This window comes from Hyaena hyaena, unplaced genomic scaffold, assembly GCF_003009895.1.
Source record: "Hyaena hyaena isolate Hyena2069 unplaced genomic scaffold, ASM300989v1 scaffold_112, whole genome shotgun sequence".
In the NCBI taxonomy this organism is placed as follows: domain Eukaryota; kingdom Metazoa; phylum Chordata; class Mammalia; order Carnivora; family Hyaenidae; genus Hyaena; species Hyaena hyaena.
The window spans coordinates 1,210,273-1,229,969 of record NW_024080744.1 but is presented as its reverse complement, the minus strand read 5'-3'; the positions used below and the strand labels follow the sequence as shown (position 1 = coordinate 1,229,969).

At 36.1% G+C, this 19,697-nt stretch overlaps 1 protein-coding gene across 2 annotated transcripts in view; it reads right to left on the bottom strand.

The window, feature by feature from the left end:
• Window positions 1–11,594: 11,594 nt before the first annotated feature.
• The window catches only part of SKIL (SKI like proto-oncogene), a 30,227-nt gene continuing 22,124 nt past the window's right edge, over window positions 11,595–19,697 (bottom strand). For both annotated transcript variants that reach the window (XM_039236524.1, XM_039236523.1), the window contains exons 5-7: window positions 17,157–17,398; window positions 16,657–16,881; window positions 11,595–16,004 (exon numbers count right to left, since the gene is read on the bottom strand). In XM_039236524.1, the coding sequence (XP_039092455.1) occupies window positions 15,846–16,004; window positions 16,657–16,881; window positions 17,157–17,398 (626 nt within the window). In that variant the 3' untranslated portion in view covers window positions 11,595–15,845. The remainder of the gene's footprint in view (window positions 16,005–16,656; window positions 16,882–17,156; window positions 17,399–19,697) is intronic.

Sequence of the window (19,697 nt, the reverse complement as noted above, 5' to 3'; positions counted from 1 at the left end):
CCGCCCGCGGTAGTAACGACGGATGAGCGGAGAGCTGCCCTGAGCAACAGAGGCGAAGCACCCAGCATACCACAGTTACTAGTGGAAAGAAAATGACCCTTTCCTGTGGTTGAAAATCATCAGAGGTGGACAGGACCTTATTAATGGTGACAACAGCAATAGCAACTCACATTTATCTAACTGTACTGTCATGTACTATGTGCATGCATTTGTATTTATGTATTATTTAATTCTCATAACAACCCTCTGTGATAGGGATCATTGCTTAGGTGTAATAAGCATGAAGAAACAGCATGAGAGGTTAGATTGCTCAAGGTCACACAGCTAGGTAGGAGGAGAGTCCCTGGGCTCATTAACCATTCCTGGGAACCTCTCCTGATGGTCACTCTCTGGAAATTCCTAAAGGACTCGAGGTCCCTGTTTTGACACATTAATAACTAGGCTGACTGCTCTGGCCCCCGCTAAGCTAATATCTGTACTCCAATGAGACCTCTGGGTAGCCTAAAGTGAGTACTCTACAAGTACACACTATCATCATCATCATTAAGCCTTCTCTCCTTGCATTCAAATAAGACCCATTATATGCACTTTTTTATCCCGTAGACAAGTCCTCCTTGGATTCTACTTACAGTAAACAGTTTCAATTCCCTTTGATGCCTTTGGCTTATCTTATTACATCCCTCTATCAACAATCATGAGATTTAAAGATGAGGACTTGAACAAACAGGAAACTTCCTATTCAATACTCTAAATCTAAATCTAAGATACGGATCATAAATCACAGCTGCTAAGACTTCTATATCTATGCTGGGTGTCAGGGCAAATCACCATATCTTCTAGGGAAGGTTAGGCTTGAGGAAACCCCAAAAAAATCAAGTGCACAGACAGAAGAGGCTCTACAAATAGATGACAGAGTGTCAAAGACAAGAGCACACAACAGTCACTGGGGAGAGCACAGTGGTTAACACTGCACGCCTGGCTGCCTGACTTCAAATCCTGGCTCCACCACTTACTAGCTTGGGACCACGCTGCTTCATCTCTCAGGGCCTCAGTTTTCTTATTTATAAAATGGGGATGAAAATAGTGCCTATTTAATAGGTTTCTTGGTTGTTACATGAGTTAATATACATATAGAGCTTAAAACAATATCTGATACAAAGTAAGTGCTCAGTCAACCTGAATAATGGTTCAGAGCTCTAGCTTTTCACTCTTATGTCCTCCCTGCATTCATACAAGTTTGGCTTATAGAAACAGCTGTAGGAATTTGTCTCTGTTGTGAAGGAGCCATTGTGTTTGGGGGTATTTCATCACCAGGATCTATTGACCTGGATGTTTTCAGATACATCCTCATAACATTTTTTAAAGAGCTTTTGTGTTAAGTACAATATGGACTATAAAACCTGGGTTGCCTGGCTGGCTCAGTCAGTAGAGCATGTGACTCTTGATCTCAGGGTCATGAGTTTAAGACCCACCTTGGGTATGGAGCCTACTTAAAATAAAAATGAAAGCATATATATTAATATATATATTAAAAACTATAAAACCCATGCAACTCCAGTTCCTTGAAAAAGCAATTATGAAATCTGCATTCTTATGACTCTATTAGCATTTGACATTCCAGCAATAAAAACTCAACCAGTCTGAATTCAACAATGCTCAGGTCACCCACAGGTCATGCACACAGAAGTATTTGTAAAGCCAGATTTTAGAACTCAGACATTAAATAGTAGAAAGGTTGTCAGGTTGTTAAGATCTTGGAATGGAATCTTCTGAGTTTATATTCCAACTTTATCACTTGGACTGTCCCTATGTAACTCTCAGGTTCTTGATCTATAAAGTGAGAATTGTAGATGCCCCATGGGGTTATTGTTTGGGTTAAGCGAGATAACGCATGCAAAGTTAAATATTTCTATATGTGCTTTATTTGCATATACATACACACATATATCTTACAAATGGGCACTCGTGAATGTTAGATACCATTAGTATTATCCATAGGCAAAGTGGATCAATTAAAAATATTAGTTGTTTTTGATAGAGACTAAAACTAAAATAATAAGTTTATACAGAAGAGAAATCCCAAGATGAATATCGAAACAATCACAACACAGCTGTACAAAAGGCAATTGGAAGAAGATCTGCAAATTGCAACTTATTTGAATAAATTAGCCATAAAAAGAGAGAGAGAACATGGAAAGGAAGGAAAGGAAAGTTGGAAAGGAAGTTGGCTGCTATGGAAGCACAAGGAACTGAGAGCCAAGGGGCCATAAGAACCCTCCACTATCCACAGGAGTTGGTATAGTGAAGCCACCGACACCAAGAACATTGTCCCTTTGGCAAGTTTCCCTGGATAGTGGGAAGTCCCTGAAGCTATTTTAGCTGAGGGACCTATCCTAAAATCATCCACACTCCTGTGGTGACTCTACTCCCCAAGGCTTCCTTGTGATTAGAAAATGACTTCCCACATGGCATAACTTAATTAACTGACATTCCAGGTCGACCACAGCCCTGGGTACTATTTTAGTTGTGAAAGGCAGTTTCTCAGAGTCCAATCACCCCAGTCAACCGTGGGTTCCCAGTCCTCCCAGACAAGGTCTTTCCAATTAATTTTCTCTCAGAAAACGCCTTGCCATCTCTTCACATTTCTCCGGTATATAACAGAATGAGTAAGGTAAAGCTGAAATCTGATTCCAGCTCTTCCAACCCTAAGTCCAATATTCTTTCCATGACGGAAAATGTAAGGTCTTTCCTTCCTTAATCTTATTCCAAAATGTATAAAGAAGAGCATTAGAAAGACAGTTGATGACTTAAACCCCAGATATGTACTGAACAAAGGAGTCGGAGTAGTTAACTGTTCTTCTACCATTTACACTGAAATAATGTCAGTCACAGCCTGTGATTCAGTTAGAACACTAATGCGCTAGGCATTGACAAAAGTGTGTTTGCTGACAAGCAGCAAAAGCCCACGTAGAAAGCAAAACTTGGGCCAAAGGAGTGGGCTTACAGCGACTACTAATGGTGTCTTTTATCATTGCATAGCTGGTGAAAACATTTTCTGTGTAAAGGGGCCTGTGGCTTGCAGAGAAACATGATTAACAGCGACTTTCCACATTCTAAATGTGTGATCATTAGCCCCAAATGGAATGTACACATCTATGTAGAAAGCTTTCCTCACAGAGGCATTCAGTCAGAAGAGCACGTGACTCTTCATCTCAGGGTTCTAAGTTTAAGCCGCACGTTGGATACACACGTCACTTAAAAATAAAATCTTTAAAAAAAAAGGCTTTCCTCCTATATTAAGAAATATGCATTTCTTTAGAAAATGTGAAAAGATAGGACATATATTATACTACTTAGGTGAGATTATTCACTTAAAAATGAAAATACTTTTGGGGTTCCTGGCAGGCTCAGTCAGTAAAGCATGTGACTCTTGTTCTCGGGGTAGTGAGTTCAAGCCCTGCATAGAGCTTACTTAAAAAAAATAATTTAAATACTTTTAATAGGACCTCTTTTAAGGATAAATTCCTCTTGTGAATTTTAATATTTGTTGACACAAAATTCCAAATACACATACACATTTAGAAATATTGTCATATAGGGGTACCTGCGTGGCTCAGTTAGTTAAGCGTCTGACTTCAGCTCAGGTCACGATCTCATGGCTCGTGGGTTCAAGCCCCGTGTCAGACTCTGTGCTGACAGCCTGGAACCTGGAGCCTGCTTCAGATTCTCCCTCTCTCTACACCTCCCCCACTCACACTCTGACCCACTGTCTCAAAAATAAAGAAACATTAAAAAAGAAAGAAAAGAAATATGTAGTATAAACTCATAGTGCAGGCAAGGATGAAGTGCCCGGTGAGTTTGGGGGTTTTGTCTATTTTATTGATCGCTGAAATCTGAGTGTGGCACAGTGTCTGGCAGACATGAAGGCACCCTGTACCTATCTGTTGAATGGAAATGTTCCCCCAAAAGAGAGAGACTTGCATTTGCAAGCCTCCAAGTTTCACTGGGATGCTGTCTCAGTCTATCCAGGCTGCTAAAAAAGAATGCCATAGACCGGGTGGTTTATAGAGAACAGAAACTGACTTCTACATACAGTTCTGGAGGTTAGAAGTAGAAGATCGAGGAACTGACTAGCAGATTCTGTGTCTGCTGAGAACCCTCCTCTGGGTTCATAGACAGCAGTCTTTTTGCTGTGTCCTGACATGATAGAAAGTTTAAGAGAGTTCTCTGAGGGTCTCTCTCTCTGTCTCTCTCTCTCTTTTTAAAACGTCTATTTATTGGGGCGCCTGGGTGGCTTAGTCCGTTAAGCGTCCGACTTTCGCTTAGGTCATGATCTCGCGGTTCGTGGGTTCGAGCCCCGCGTCGGGCTCTGTGCTGACTGCCAGCTCAGAGCCTGGAGCCTGTTTCAGTCTGTGTCTCCCTCTCTCTCTGACCCTCCCCTTCTCACGCTGTCTCTCTCTCTCCTAGAAATAAAATATTTTTTAAAAAATGTCTATTAATTTTTGAGAGAGAGAGAGAGGCTGTGGGTAGGAGAGGGTCAGAGAGAGGGAGACACACAGAGCCGATCAGCATAGAGCTCATCACTCCCAAAGTTTTAGGTTTCAACCAGCAATTGTGGGAGGACACAAATATTTAGTCCATAGCAGATGGGAATCTGAAGAAGAAGAAATCAGGAGATAAGGATTTGAACTGGTCTGGGAATAGGCATGAGGCAGTGATGAAGGCTCTATGTGGTCTCTGTACCCACTTGCTGTCCTTGGTAAGGAAGAGCTTTCTCCAACAAGGAATGTGTGCTGCTCAGATCTCAAGCAGGAAAGTCTCTGATTACCTAGAGATACTGGCCTCAGTCAAGGTATCTCCGTGCAGAGCAAAGTAGCACTTTCACAAATTACTTCCATCTAAAATTTCTACTTCAGCTACTGGGGAAAAAATGACCTTTTCAGGGTCCCATTTCCTGGTATGCATGATGCAATTAAAAAACCAGTTCCTGGGGCACCTGGGTGGCTCAGTCAGTTAAGCGTCAGACTCTTGATTTCAGCTCAACTCTCGATCTCACGGTTTATAAGTTCAAACCGCATATCGGGCTCTGGCTGACAGTAAGGAGACTGCTTGGGAGTCTCTGTCTCCCTCTCTCTCAACCCCTTCTTCACTCGCTCTCTATGTTTCTCTCTCTCAAATAAGTAAGTAAACATTTTTAAAAAATCCTTCAGGGGCACCTTGTTGGCTCATTTGGTTGAATCACTGACTTCAGCTCAGGTATTGATCTCATAGTGAGTTCGAGCCCTGCCTCAGGCTCTCTGCTGTTAGCTCAGAGACTGCTTCAGATCCTCTCTGCCCCTCGGACACATGTGCTCGTACTCGCTTTCAAAAATAAATAACATTAAAAAAAAACCAAACCAACCATTCCTTCAGGAGCCATTTTATTCCAGATTTCTCTTCATTCTAGTTGGCAATAAAGCAAAGTAATAAAAAGCCTACCTGGATTGTTAGATTTGAGTACCTTCCAAAATGTTTTCTCCTCTGCCTTCAAATAGCCATTTATCTGCTTCTCTACCAGAAGTTTCAGAATACATTAGATAATAGGCCTAATTCAACCTATAAGTTCATACATCCTAGGGGCACCCGGGTGGTGCAGTCGGTAAGCATCCAATTTATGATCACAGTCTAGGTCATTATCTCATGGTTCATGAGTTCTGGCCCTGCATCAGGTTTTGTGCTGATGATGCAGAGTCTGCTTGGGATTCTGTCTCTCCTTCTCTCTGCCCCTCTCCAACATGTGCAGGTGCTGTCTCTACCTCTCTCAAAATAAATAAACATAAAAATAAATAAAAATTTTTAAAAAGATCATACATCCTGAAGAACAGTAGAAGTCCTTATTTTTAGTTCAAACTGTAGATCACATTTTCTAACAATAGAATAGTAGCAAAGTATGTAAGTACTAGAAGGAAAATAAAGCAATTAACTAGAAAGCCACACTATTAAATTCTCTTAGAAATTAAGAGCAAGTGTTTCCACTTATCCACCTAGGACATCAAAATACAGAGCAATATGTCCAACTTAAATTCTTTCCCTGAAAAATGTGTGAATTATAAAATAATCAAAACTATCATGTGTTCTCTTGTTATTCATTCAACACATGATAAAAAATCATAAATTATGTTATCAACACTATATTGTTCCCAAAGAATTACTAGAAGAGAAGCCTATGTCTCAACTGTACCAATTGTTTCCTTTGTTCATTCATTTGTTACATAAATAAAGATTCTATGTTATGAATTGTCCTGAATGAGAACACTCTTGGACACCAAGATCCAAAGAAGACATTAGAGCAGGTGGTTAAGAGCACTAGTTAGAATTCTAGCTCCATCACTTATGATTTGTTTGCCTGTGGGCAAGTTATTTAACCTTTCTGTTAAGTCACTCTATTTAGTAACGAATATTCTATTTCCTGCCAGTAAAATGGTATTGAAAATAGTAATCATGTTATAATAGCCATGAGAATTAAATGCATTACCATATGTAAAAAGCCTGGAGCAGTGCCTAACACATAGAAACACCCAAAAATTAGCTTTTATAAGTGATCAGTTGGTTTTAAACCTGTTTGAAACCAGCATAATCTTCACATTACATAGCAGTGAAATTCAAAACATTTCATAATCTGGTAGCAGATGAACAAGAATTTGAAAAGAAAGCAAATGGCATCTCTTCCCTAACTAAAGGATAAGTCCTTTTTAACAGCCAATATATTTCTAGCACGTCCCTCTTTTTGCCAGTAAGATTCAGCAATTAGATACGGTTCCTTTTTAATTCCACTCATGATAATATTTTTGCAGAAATTAGCTTGGCCACTGGAGGGCTCTCACAGCCTCTCATTAACCCTATATAAAAGTGATTCAATAAAAATAACCAACACAAAGAATGAACATTACAAAATACCAATAACACAAATGATATACCTTTTTTCAAAATAATTCAGCAATATATAAAGGACTTAAATATGGATATTCTTTGATCCACGCTTTAACAGCCTACCTAAGAAAATCATTATAGAAGTATTCAATTAAGTTTTTCAATTTACATTTCAATTAAATCTTCAGTTAAGAAGCAAAGATGCTGGGGCACCTGCCTAGCTCAGTGAGCGGAATATGTCTTGATGTCGGGGTCATGAGAGTATGTGTTGGCTGGATGGTTGGTAGAGATTTCAGGAGGGGAAGGAAGTTAGGCAAAACTCTTCTAGAAAGAAAGGGGATGTTGGGCACCTTGATGGCTGTTGGTTAAGCATCCAACTCTTGATTTTGAATCAGGTCACAATCTCACGGTTTGTGGGATCAAGCCCCACATGGGGCTCCAAGCTAGCTGTGCAGAGCCTGCTTGGGATTCTCTCTCTCTCTCTCTCTCTCTCTCCCCCCGCCACAATTGTCGACTTTCTCCCTCTCTCTAAAAATAAATAAATAACTTCAAAAAAATTTTTTTAAAGATTCTTTCTCCTTCTGCCTCTCCCCCATGCTCTCGTGCTTTCACTCTCTCTCTCTCTCTCTTAAAAAAATAAATAAAAATAAAATGAATCTTAAGAAAAATATCAAAGCACAGAGAACACTTCCTAAGTCATTCTGTGAGGCCAGGATTATCCTAACACTAGGACCACTGACACTACAGAAAACAAAACAAAACAAAACCCTACAGACCAATATCTTTTATGAGTATTGATGCAAAGACCCTCAACAAAATGCTAGCAAACTGAATTCAACATATTAAACAATAAATAAATGCATAAAATTAACATGACGTACTTTAAATTTACACACTGTATGTCAAATATATTTCACTTAAATAAATAACAGCATATTAAAAGCATTATTCAACATGTGCAATGGAATTTATTCTTGGAATGCAAAAGATAATTCAACTGACAAAAACCAAGTAATGTAATACATCACAAAACTAGAAGGGGGAAAAAAAGCACAAGATCATCTCAAGTGTTGCAGAAAAAGCATTTGACAAAATTCAACACCTTTTCATGATAAAAACACTCAATAAGCTAGATATAGATGGAATTTTTTCAACATAAGTAGGCCATATACGAAAAATCCACAGCTGACTTTACACTCAGTGATGAAAGACTAAAAGCTTTCTCTCCAAGATCAAGAAGTAAACAAGGATGCCTGCTTTCACCACTTCTATTCAACACAGTAGTGGACGTTCTAGCTAGAATAATCAGGCAAAATAAATAAATAAATAAATAAATAAAAAGCATCCAAATTAAAAAGGAAGAAGTAAAATGATCTCTGTTTGCAAATGATGTGATCTCACATGTTAAAAATTCCATACATGATAAAATTGTTAGAGCTAATAAATAAATTCAGCAAAGTTCCAGGATACAAAATAAACATACAAAAACTAATTGCATTTTCTGCAAACTAGCAATGAACAATTTTAATGGAAATTAAGAAAATCCCATTTACAATGCATCAAAAAGAACAAAATATAAGAATAAATCTGAGGGGAAAATCTTCTCCATTGAAAACTGCAAAACATTGCTGAAAGAAATTAAAGACCTAAATAAATACAAAGATATCCCATGGTCATAGACTGGAAGACCTAATATCATTTAAGATGACAATACCATCTAAAGTGATCTAGATTCTGGGGTCCCTGGGTGGCTCAGTCGTTTCAAGCTCAGACTTCAGCTCAGGTCATGATCTCATAGTCTGTCAGTTCAGGCTCCTTGTCAGGCTCTGAGCCTGCTTCAGATTCTGTGACTCCCTCTCTCTCTGCCCCTCCCCCGTTTTTTCTTCTCTCTCTCTCTCTCTCTTTCTCTGTCTCTCTCAAAAATAAAGCATTAAAGTGATCCAGATTCCATGAAATACCTAAGAAAATTCCAATGCTGTTTTTTGTAAAAATAGAAAAACCCACCCTGAAATTCACATGGAATATCAAGGGACCCAAAAAGGCAAAACAATCTTGAAAAAGAACAAATTTGGAAGACTCACACTTCCTCATTTCAAAACTTACTACAAAGCTACAGTAATCAAGATAGTGTGGTACTGGAATAAGGACAGATACATAGACCAATGGAACGAAATAGCCCAGAAATAAACCTTCATACATGTGGTCAATGATTTTGGACAAAAGTGTCAAAACCATTCAAGAGGAAGGACAGTTTTCAATAAATGATGCTGTGACCTGGGTACCCATGTGCAAAAGAATAAAATTGAACTCTTACCTTATATCATATACAAAAGTAACTAACGTGAATCAAAGACCTAAATGTAAAAGCTAAAACAATATAAAACTCTTAGAAGAAAACATAGAGGGAAAGCTTCGTGACATTGGGTTTGGCAATGATTTCTTGGATAGGATATCAAAAGCACAAACAACAAAAGAAAAGTAGGTAAATTAGACTTCATCAAAATTTAAAATGTTTGTGCATCAAAGGACATTAAGAATGTAAAGACTACCTACATAATGGGAGAAAATATTTGCAAATCGTATGTCTGATGAAAGACTGAAGTACAGAATATATAAAGAACTACAACTCAACAACAAAAACAAATGACCCAAATTAAAAATGGGCAAAGGACCTAAGTGCACATTCCTTCAAAGATATATAAATGGCCAATAAACACATGAAAAGCTGCTTAACACCTTAACCACTAGGGAAATGCAAATCAAACCACAAGGAAATAACACTTCACATCCATTTGGATGGCTATTATCAATAAAATGGAAAATAACAAGTGTTGGTGAGGATATGAAAAAGTTGGAACCCTCGTGCATTCCAGGTGGGAACACAAAATGATGCAGCTGCTAGGTAAAAGTTTGTCGGTCTCTCAAAAAGTTAAATGGAGAATTACCAAGTGATCCAGCAATTCCACTTGTGTGTATACCTAAAAGACTCCAAAGCAGGGACTTAAACAGGCTTGCAACTCAATGTTCATAGCAGCATTTTTAACAATAGCTAAAATGTGGAAACAACCCAAATGTCCATCATCAGATGAATGCATAAAGAGTATGATATACGTACACACACACACACACACACACACACACACACACACACAATTATTCAGCCAGAAAAAGGAATGAAATTCCAATACGTGCTACAACATGGACGTACCTTGAAAACATTTTGCTAAATGAAGTCAGACACAAAAGGACAAATATTTATTTTATGATCCACTTATACAGGATACCTACAATAGGTAAATTCATAGAGACAGAAAGCAGAATAGAGGATATCAAGAGCTGGGAGGAGTAGGAAAAGGGAGCTACTGTTAACAGGCACAGAGTTTCTGTTTGGGTTAATGAAAAAGTCTGAATATAGTGGTGATAGCTGAACATTGTGAACGTACCTATTGCCATTGAATTACACTCTTAAAAATAGCCAAAATGGTTAAGTTTTATGTTGTGTATATTTTGTCACAAAAAGTTTGGGAGGTTGTGGTAACCAGATTCTAGAATGGTCCTCATTAGTCCCTGCCTTCTGGTATTCCATACCCTCATGTAATCTCCTCCAATTGCATATGGGCTGGACTTGTGACTCACTTAAGAGTCTAAGTAACAAAAGAAATGCATCATTCTTACTCTCCTTTGGATGATTCATTTGTGGGAAGCCATCTACCATGTTGTGGAAAGCTCTGTGGACAAGTCCATACAGTAGGGAACTGAACACCCATCAATAGCCATATGAATAAACTTGAAAGCAGATCCTCGAGCTGTCGAGCTCCCAAATGACTTCAGCCCTACATAACATAGTAACTGCACACTTCAAAGAGGTCCTGAACCATCACACCCTGCTAACCTGCCTTTGGGTTTCTGACTCTCAGATATTGTGCAAAATGTTATTTTCAGCAACTAATTTTGGGAGTAATTTGTTATGCTGTCATAAATCACTAATACCAGAGGTGGGGGTATAGGAATAAGGGAAAGATGTGAAAGCAAGAGAACATATCGTGGAAGAAAATAATCACAAAATGTTGGTATATTCTGCACCTGATATACTGCATAAAATGTCTTATTTTAGGGGCACCTGGGTGTCTTAGTCAGTTAAGCATCCGACTTCGGCTCAGGTCATGATCTCATGGTCTCACCGCTCATGAGTTCAGGCCCCATGTCAGACTCTGCGCTGATAGCTCAGAGCCTGGAGCCTGTTTCGGATTGTCTCTCTCTGCCCCTCCCCTGCACTCTTTCTCTCTCAAAAATAAACATTAAAAAAAATTTAAATGTCTTATAATTTTAAAAAGATTTCTCATTTAGTGTCACAAATAATAGACTTTATTTTTTTTTAATGTTTTATTTATTTCTAGGAGAGAGAGAGAGAGACAGCGTGAGCAGGGGAGGGTCAGAGAGAGAGGGAGTGACAGACTCTGAAACAGGCTCCAGGCTCTGAGCTGGCTGTCAGCACAGAGCCCGACGCGGGGCTCGAACCCATGAACCGCGAGATCATGACCTAAGCGAAAGTCGGGACGCTTAACCGGCTAAGCCACCCAGGCACCCCACAAATAATAGACTTTAAAGGAAAAGAAGGAGGAAATGCCAATCTTAAGAGACAAGAAAGTGGAGCTCACACAGGACATTAAAATGGCTTGAATCACTTTCAGTGGCATTAAAAGTTTTTATTCAGAATTTAATCCACAATCTATACAAGTTATTTACAAGGCATGAAAATGGAAAACAGCACAAAATACGATTGAGGTATAAGCTGAGAGCACAGTATGTCATGTTTCAATAAATATAATTCAAAATTTGTAAACTAAGTGACCAGATAGATGAGTCTTGTTTTATAGTAAAACCATATAAAATATTTATTTCACGTGAGGTAGAGGACAGTTTTGTGTCATGTGATGCAACCAACCACAGCAATTTTAACCATAAAACTGTACATCATTGGCAAAATTTTAAACTGAATTATGGTCAGTATAGTCAACAACTTGTTTCAATAGTTGCAGAACAGGTATTTCACTTACTGCCTTCACAGGTTAGAAATTCAGAAATAATTTAACTACTGTGTTGGCTTAAAATCATCAGGATAAGCAAATACTTCTAACAGGATGGTTAAAAGCAAGTGTATTTTATGTTTCCCAAACTATAACTCCCCCCAGAGTTGTCCTAGATTAAGCAATTCTTCTAGCAGGACATTTTTACTAGAACTACTGTAAGTACGCTGTGCTTTATTTTCAAGTGAGGTATCTATATTGAAGAAAAAATCTTATAAATTTCTTTGACATTCAACTAACTTAATGCGCTATTTTGTTTTCTGGGCTTAATTTTTAAATTTCAGTTTTCACATTTGATGACTAATTCAAAAACAGTAGCGCTACAGAAGACACTTAAGTCTATTACTAAAGAAACAGGCTCCAGGTTGCATTATGCAGGTTAGAAGCCATCTAAAATGGAAAGATTTTACAAAAAAATTAAAGAAAGAAAAAAAACTGTCCTTTTTAAAAGACGCAACACGTAATACCCAAATTTCTTCCAATAATGTAAATGCTTCAGTATCCTATAATAGAAAAAATTTTTTAAGCTGTTTATTCAATCCCACAATGTATAATACAGCAGTAATGTGTCTCTTATTGCTGACAGCTTCAATAAAAACAAGTAGTTCTAAGCACAGAAATAGATGTACAGTATGAGCACAACTTTTCATTACATTGATTTTTAATGTCCTGTCGTGCAGATTAAATGCATAAGAGCAAATGAAAATGTGGATTTTCCCCTATGCTATCAAAACGTAAGTCATTGAGAAGAAAATTTTAGAAGCTGATCAAAAACCTTCAGCATCAGCTTTGCGACTAATTTTAGGGAAATACCCTGAATACATTTTCTATTACTCGCGTTTCCTTATATTCTACGTTCCTTCAAAAGAAGCCAGAGATGTGCAAAGAAATTGGTTGTTCTGTCATGACTTCTGAAACATATGGATAACCTGCGAATATCACTGTACTCAATCTATTTCACCTACTTTCGCAACTGGTTTTTAATTCAGTATGTACAAATGATTTCATATCTCAATTGGTAATATATTAAATGTTATAAAATTAGTTCAAGAAGCATAAAACATCCTGACTCTCATGGACACAGAAATTCAAGCAAAAGAATATGCTTTACAAAACTAAAGCACAAGCCAAACTTAACGTGGTTGGTCAAATCCTTTGATAGTGTTACAAGTTGCATTTGTGAAATCAGGGTTGTTTAGAGCTTCTTCAATGACAGCAGGTTTTACATTTACTACCTTTATAGATTTGGTACCTTTTATTCATAGCGTTTAAAGTACAGAAACTATCATCACCCAAATTAAACATCATCCATCACCCAGTATGCTAATATTCTATCTTTTCATCCTTCTTAAGATCTCTAGCACTTTTGCTAGGCCGTTCCTTTAATGCAGCTTTTTAAAGTAAATATTTTTCTATTTTTCCTAAAAAGAATAATATTACAAAGACTGAGGAAAAACCTGTTTGCCTAATGAATTGACACACAAAAGCTAACACCAAAACAAACTTTAAGCTAGCAACCAACACACAAAATGAGCATGCAAAGTATAGAAGAATAATTTTATATGGATAAGGTATTTCAGCAGAGGCCACTTTTAAAGTATTACAAAATCTCTCTATTTTCAAGCTATGTGGTACAGTTTAACTTAAAATTACTTTGAACTAGATTGGTATAATATTTACAATTGACTAAAAAGCTCTATTTTCAAGGAAGTTAGACACAAACCTATGGCACATCAAAGTATCTTCTGGAAAATGAAGACTATACAATTTCATGTGGCAAGTTTTCCTTATGCAAAGGACTAGAAAAAATATTTCTTTACTCAATTCTAAATCAAGAGTTTATGATAATTTAAAGGTGTTTAAGCACTGATTAGAATTTTAAAATATTTCAAATCGCAATTTATTTTAGAAGTTTTGGGTTAAAACTTAAGTAAGCCTGTCATTTATTAGGTAACATAAGCACAAAGAATTTTAGTCAATTAGAAAAATGAAATTATAGGGGCTTGAGTTCATCTCCCAAAAAGCTTAACTGTGACACAACTGAAATGAACTTTATCATAAAATGTCTTCATGATTTTTCTTTCTCCAGATCCAAATAAAAGGTATTAGGAGGTTATATCATTTTTAACATTTGCTCCTGTATGTCATTTTTCACTTGTTCCTCCTTAAGGAGACTCCAAGAATCAACAAATTAAGTTGCAGGGTTAATGTAGTAAAATTTAAATGGAAAATAGAAAATACACATTTAGATCACACTCTAGTAAAGAAACTATACTTTGAGAAGTACAAAAATTCCTTTAGGATATGTAAGTACCATTAAGCAAAATATGAAAATAATTGGCTGAATGATAACCTACTAATTTTGAAGTTCTATATCAGTAGAGAATCTGTCGTCTATACTGGAAATAGTATATAACCTTAACTCTAGCTGATTTATTTTAAAAATAAATTTAGCTCTCAAGTAATTTCATACAGTACCCTACATGAGAACATAAACATAAAATTCCTGGAATAGTAATGTCAGTAAATGGTAGCTTCAGGAAACTTCCTTTAAAAAATGCATACTAAGAATTCTACCTAGTATTTTTTTAAGCCAAGAATTAAATATGAAATTTGCCATTAAAGAATGACAGACTTTTCTGTGCAAAAAAAAAGTGCAGAAGATTTGCCCTTCCCCCAAACTATGGAATTTCTTTGTCTTCTAAAAATTATCTAAAAACCTTTTAGTAGCAGGTAACTAAATTTCCCTAAATTAACCTATCATACACTATCAGGTGACTGTAAATTCCTGATTTTGATATTAAGTAGTAATTGAAAATGGTCCATTCGTGCAAATATTGGTAAGACTTAACATTAAAACATACAAAAATCCAAAATAACCTTCAAGGTATTTAATGTTTTACAATTTAAGGAAAAACAAACCCACTAAGGAAAACAAATCTATTATATAAATTTCGGTAAGACCCATAACTACATATAAAAACTGTACAGGAGGATTATGGATTGTATACAAACTGATATACATCAATGGTATCAGTTTTTCTCAAGAACATTAATATTTTCACACCTCTATTAACAACATAAAGTTCAAAAATTATTACATTTTATTCCCTCTTCTAAAGTTGCTACATAAAAAAGTTCTAAATACAACCACACTTAACCAAAAAAACAAAAAACAAACAAATTACAACCACTTCTTGTGTTTTAACAGCAGCGTATAACAAAGTATTTATCCTTCCTCATTATGTCTATGGGGTGTGCTATAACCTCATCAATGAAATTCCTCTTTTGACAAAATGTCTCTTAGGAGACATTAAAAAGAAGAGAACTAGTAGAAATTTCACCAATATGAAGCAAATAAAAGCAAATTTTAGATATAATAATGAGTAAACTATATCAATTTAGAAAGGATATTGTGTTAATAAAAAATGGAAATTCCTTTAATAGCTCTATATATGTGAAATATGAAGTCACCAATGTATGTAAGATTGAGTGTGAAATATGGATAACAAAACTGACCACAACTATCCATCACACAATGAAGCTTCTAAAAAGTGTACAACTGCTACATTTGCAATAGAAATCTAGGCAGATTATCTAATAGCTGAAACCATGTACTACTGTTATGAAGCCAAATGAAAAAAATGTACAAAGAAACATACATTTTCATTCATTTGGAAAATGTAAAAATTTATGTACTAATATAGAATCTCTTCACTTTGATCTACAAATGGATAGAATGCCTAGTTATCTTCATGCAGACAAGTTATTCAGAATTCAATAACCAAAGCAAACAAAAACAAAAATAAACCCTGTTGGGAATACACAGGTGAATCTCTTTAAAGGTTCCTATTCTTTAGCAGTCTTTGATGATTTCAAAATTTGCAACTTCAGCTCTTTTATCATCATCTCTAACTTCTGTCTTGCCTCCCGTTCCTGTCTGAGTTCATCCTGGAGTTCTTGCCTATCAGCCTCAGCGTGGTCCAGTCTCTGTCTCAGTTCTGCCAACTGTGGGATTTAAAAGACGTCAGTCTTCACTCAGTTTTGTTTTTCCATTAATTCTCAGATCATGGCAAAGACCTACTTTCAATTTACTTTTTACAAAATGAACTATTTCATGCATATTACAACCTCTTGAATAATACTATTTGTCTGACTTTGACATAACACTGAATTGAAAGAAAAACAAAGGGTCAAGAGAACTAACACCTAGAGCACTTTCATTATGCCCTACACTGTGGTATGGCTCTCACAGAGCCTGTTCATGTTAAGGGTTATCTGTTCATCTTCCCCAGTGAGCTACTATTCATTTTTGCTCGAGTGCTTTTGAACATAGTGGGCAACAGTTCACGTCTGTTATCTGTAGATGTGAAAGCCCGTGTTATACATTAAGATAATATAACATTTGATATTCAGAGAGCTGGAGACTAGCAATTTGGGCAACTAAATTACAGAAACCTAATGAAAGTTTAATAAAGCCATCAAAATAGAAAAATCATCTTGGATGATACAGCTGAAACTTGTGTTTATCAGAATTACCTATTTTTAAATCTTGCCCAGTGAAATGAACTTGACAAAAAGTGATTTTTTTAATAGAGAACGTAACAACTTCAATTTCCACACTGGAAGGGCAACATTATACAAACTGAGTAATTCTTACCTGTGCTGCATATTCAGCCTCTTTGTCTTTTTCTAAGTTTGAATCACAGGTACACTTTTGCTTCATTACCTGCTCTAATTTTTTCTCTAAGTCTTTCTGTTCAATATAAAATTCTTCCATTCTCTGCGCATGTTCATTCTGCAAAGATTCAAGCTCTTTCTGTAAATTCTGCTGTTCTTCAGTGAGTTCCTTCATAGCTTTTGAACTACTCAACATTTCAACTTCCTGTAACATAAAAAATTAGAATACAATTTTTATTTTATTTCCATCATGCTAAAAATTTCAATTCAGGAAAAAAATAGGTCAGAAAACATCTAAAATTCAGCTGTCATATCAGTTTTATATAGAAGTAATTATCTTGAAAAACGCTCTAAAAATGTAAAAGAAAATTGCTTATGAGTATAAAACTCTAAACAATCTTAAACACATTTACAGTATCTCTTTTTTCTTAAAGATATGCAAAAGTATCTTTTCATAATAGACTATCATTTAGATTTTACCATCTGAAGTTGTTGCTTCTTCTGCAAAATTGAGTTCAGTTTTTCCTGTTGTTTTACATAAGTTCTCATTACTTCTTCCATGATTTTCCCCTTATCATCCTCACAAATGATATCTTTGACAAGAAGTGGAGATGAAGCTGCAATATCATGGTCAATTCCAGCCTTGCTTGCATCTCTGATGAAATTGCAAGTGGTAGACTCAGGTTTCTTTTTACTTGTCGAATTATTTGAGATTGATGGATCTTTAAGAGGCAAAAACGAAGTAACAAAAAATGAGCATCACTGTTAAAAAGTCACTAGAACAACCCAGAAATGAAAAAAAAATTCATTTACAAATAAAATGAAAAATAATAAAATACTTAATAAATTTAAGAAAAGTAGTACAAGACTTGTACAATGAAAACTATACAATAAAACATCACTGAAAGAAATTGAAGACCTAAATAAATGAAAAGGTATCCCATGCTCATGGATTATAAGACTTAATACAGTTAAGATAGGGTCATGAACTAAATGTTAGTGACCACAAAATTCATATGTTGAAATAGTAATGCCCAGTGATGGTATTAGGAGGTGGGGGCTTTGGGAGATAATTAGGTCATAAGACCTATGATGGAATCTATGCCCTCATAAAACAGACTCCAGAGATTTCTCCTGCCTTTTCCATCATGTGAGGACTTCCATCATGTGTCTGAGAACACAGACATTTATGAACCAGGAAGCAGGCCTCTGCCAGACTCTAAATCTGCTGATGCCCTGATTTGGACTTCCCAGGCTCCAGAACTGTAAAAAATAAATGTTTCCGGTGTAAGCCACCCAGTCTACGGTATTTTTGTTATAGCAGTCCAAAAAGACTAAGATAGATGGTAATATTCCCCAAAGGGATCTACTTTTTCAATGCAATTCCTATCAAAATCCCACCTGGCTTTGTGGCAGGAATTGACAAGCTGATTCAGAAACTCATATGAAAATGCAAGGTATCCAAAATAGTCAAAACAATTCTGAAAAAGAATAACAAATGTGTAGGATTCACAATGCCCAATTTCAAAGCTTATTACAAAGCTACAGAAAGCAAGACTGTGTGTAGTACTGGCATAAACACTGAGTCCAGAAATAAACCCATACTTTTATGGGCCACTGGTATTCAACAAGGGCACCAAAACCATCCAATCAGAGAGAAGAGTCATTTCAACAAATAATGTAGGGACAACTGTATTCATATACAAAAAGTGAGGCTGAACCTCACACTATGTAAAACTGAACTGAATAAGGACTGAAGACCTAAATGGAAGAGCTAAAACTTTTATATGCACATATTTATGACCCTGATTTTGGCAATGGTTTCTTAGACATAACATCTACATAAGCAATGAAAGAAAAAATAAATTGGACTTCATCAGAACTTAAAACTTTTGTGCTTCAAAAGTTACCAACAATAAAATGTAAAGATGACTGACAGAATGGCAAATCATGTATCTGATATGGGTCTACTATCCCCAATATGTAAAGAATGCTTACAAGCCAACAGTAAAGAGACAAATAACACAAAGTAAAAATAGGCAAAGGATCTAAAGAGATTCAATAAAACATGGGAAGGCACTCAATAGCATTAGTCATTGGAGAACTGCAAATCAAAACCAATATATTCCACTTTACAATCAACAGAATGGCTATAATCAAAAGACAATAATAACAAGTGTTGACAAAGATGTGCAGAAAATGGAACCCTCATAATCTGCTGGTGAGAAGGAAAATGGTACAGCTGCTTTGAAAAACAGTTTGGCAGTCCCTCAAGATATTAAATATGATCTGGTAATTTCACTCCTAAAAATATACCCAAGAGAAATGAAAAAACATATCTACATTAAAATGTGTGCATAAGCACTCACAGCAGTATTATTCATTACAGCCAAAAAGTGAACACATTGGGGTGCCTGGCAGTCTCACTCAGTAGGGCACGAGACTTAATCTCAGGGTCATGAGTTCAAGCTCCATGTTGTGCATGGAGCCTATCTTAAAAGAAGTGGACACAATTCAATGTCCATCAACTGATGAGTAGACAAACAAAATGTGATATATTTATCTATACAACAGAGTATTATTAAACCATAAAAAGATAACAAGTACTAAAATATCCTACAACTAAGAAAATATTATACCAAGTGAAAAGACAGACAATAAAAGGTCTCATATTATATGGTATCTTTTATATGATATGTCCAGAATAGGCAAATCTATAAAAAAAAGAAAATAGAGGCTGGAGAAAGAGGAGAATGGGGAGTAACTTCGAATGGATTACACGGTTTCCTTTTGGGGTGAGAAAAATGTCCTGAAATTAAATAGTTGTATTGTTGAACAACTTTATGAATTTACTGAAAGTTACAAAACTGTATACTTTAAAAGGGTGTATTTTATGGTTTATGAACTATACCCCAACAATTTTTTAAGTCACTAGAATTAGTTTGGGAAATAGAATGCAAAGAGGACTTAATAGTATGTTACTGATTATTATTTACTTCATTTAAATCCAAAGTTGAATTT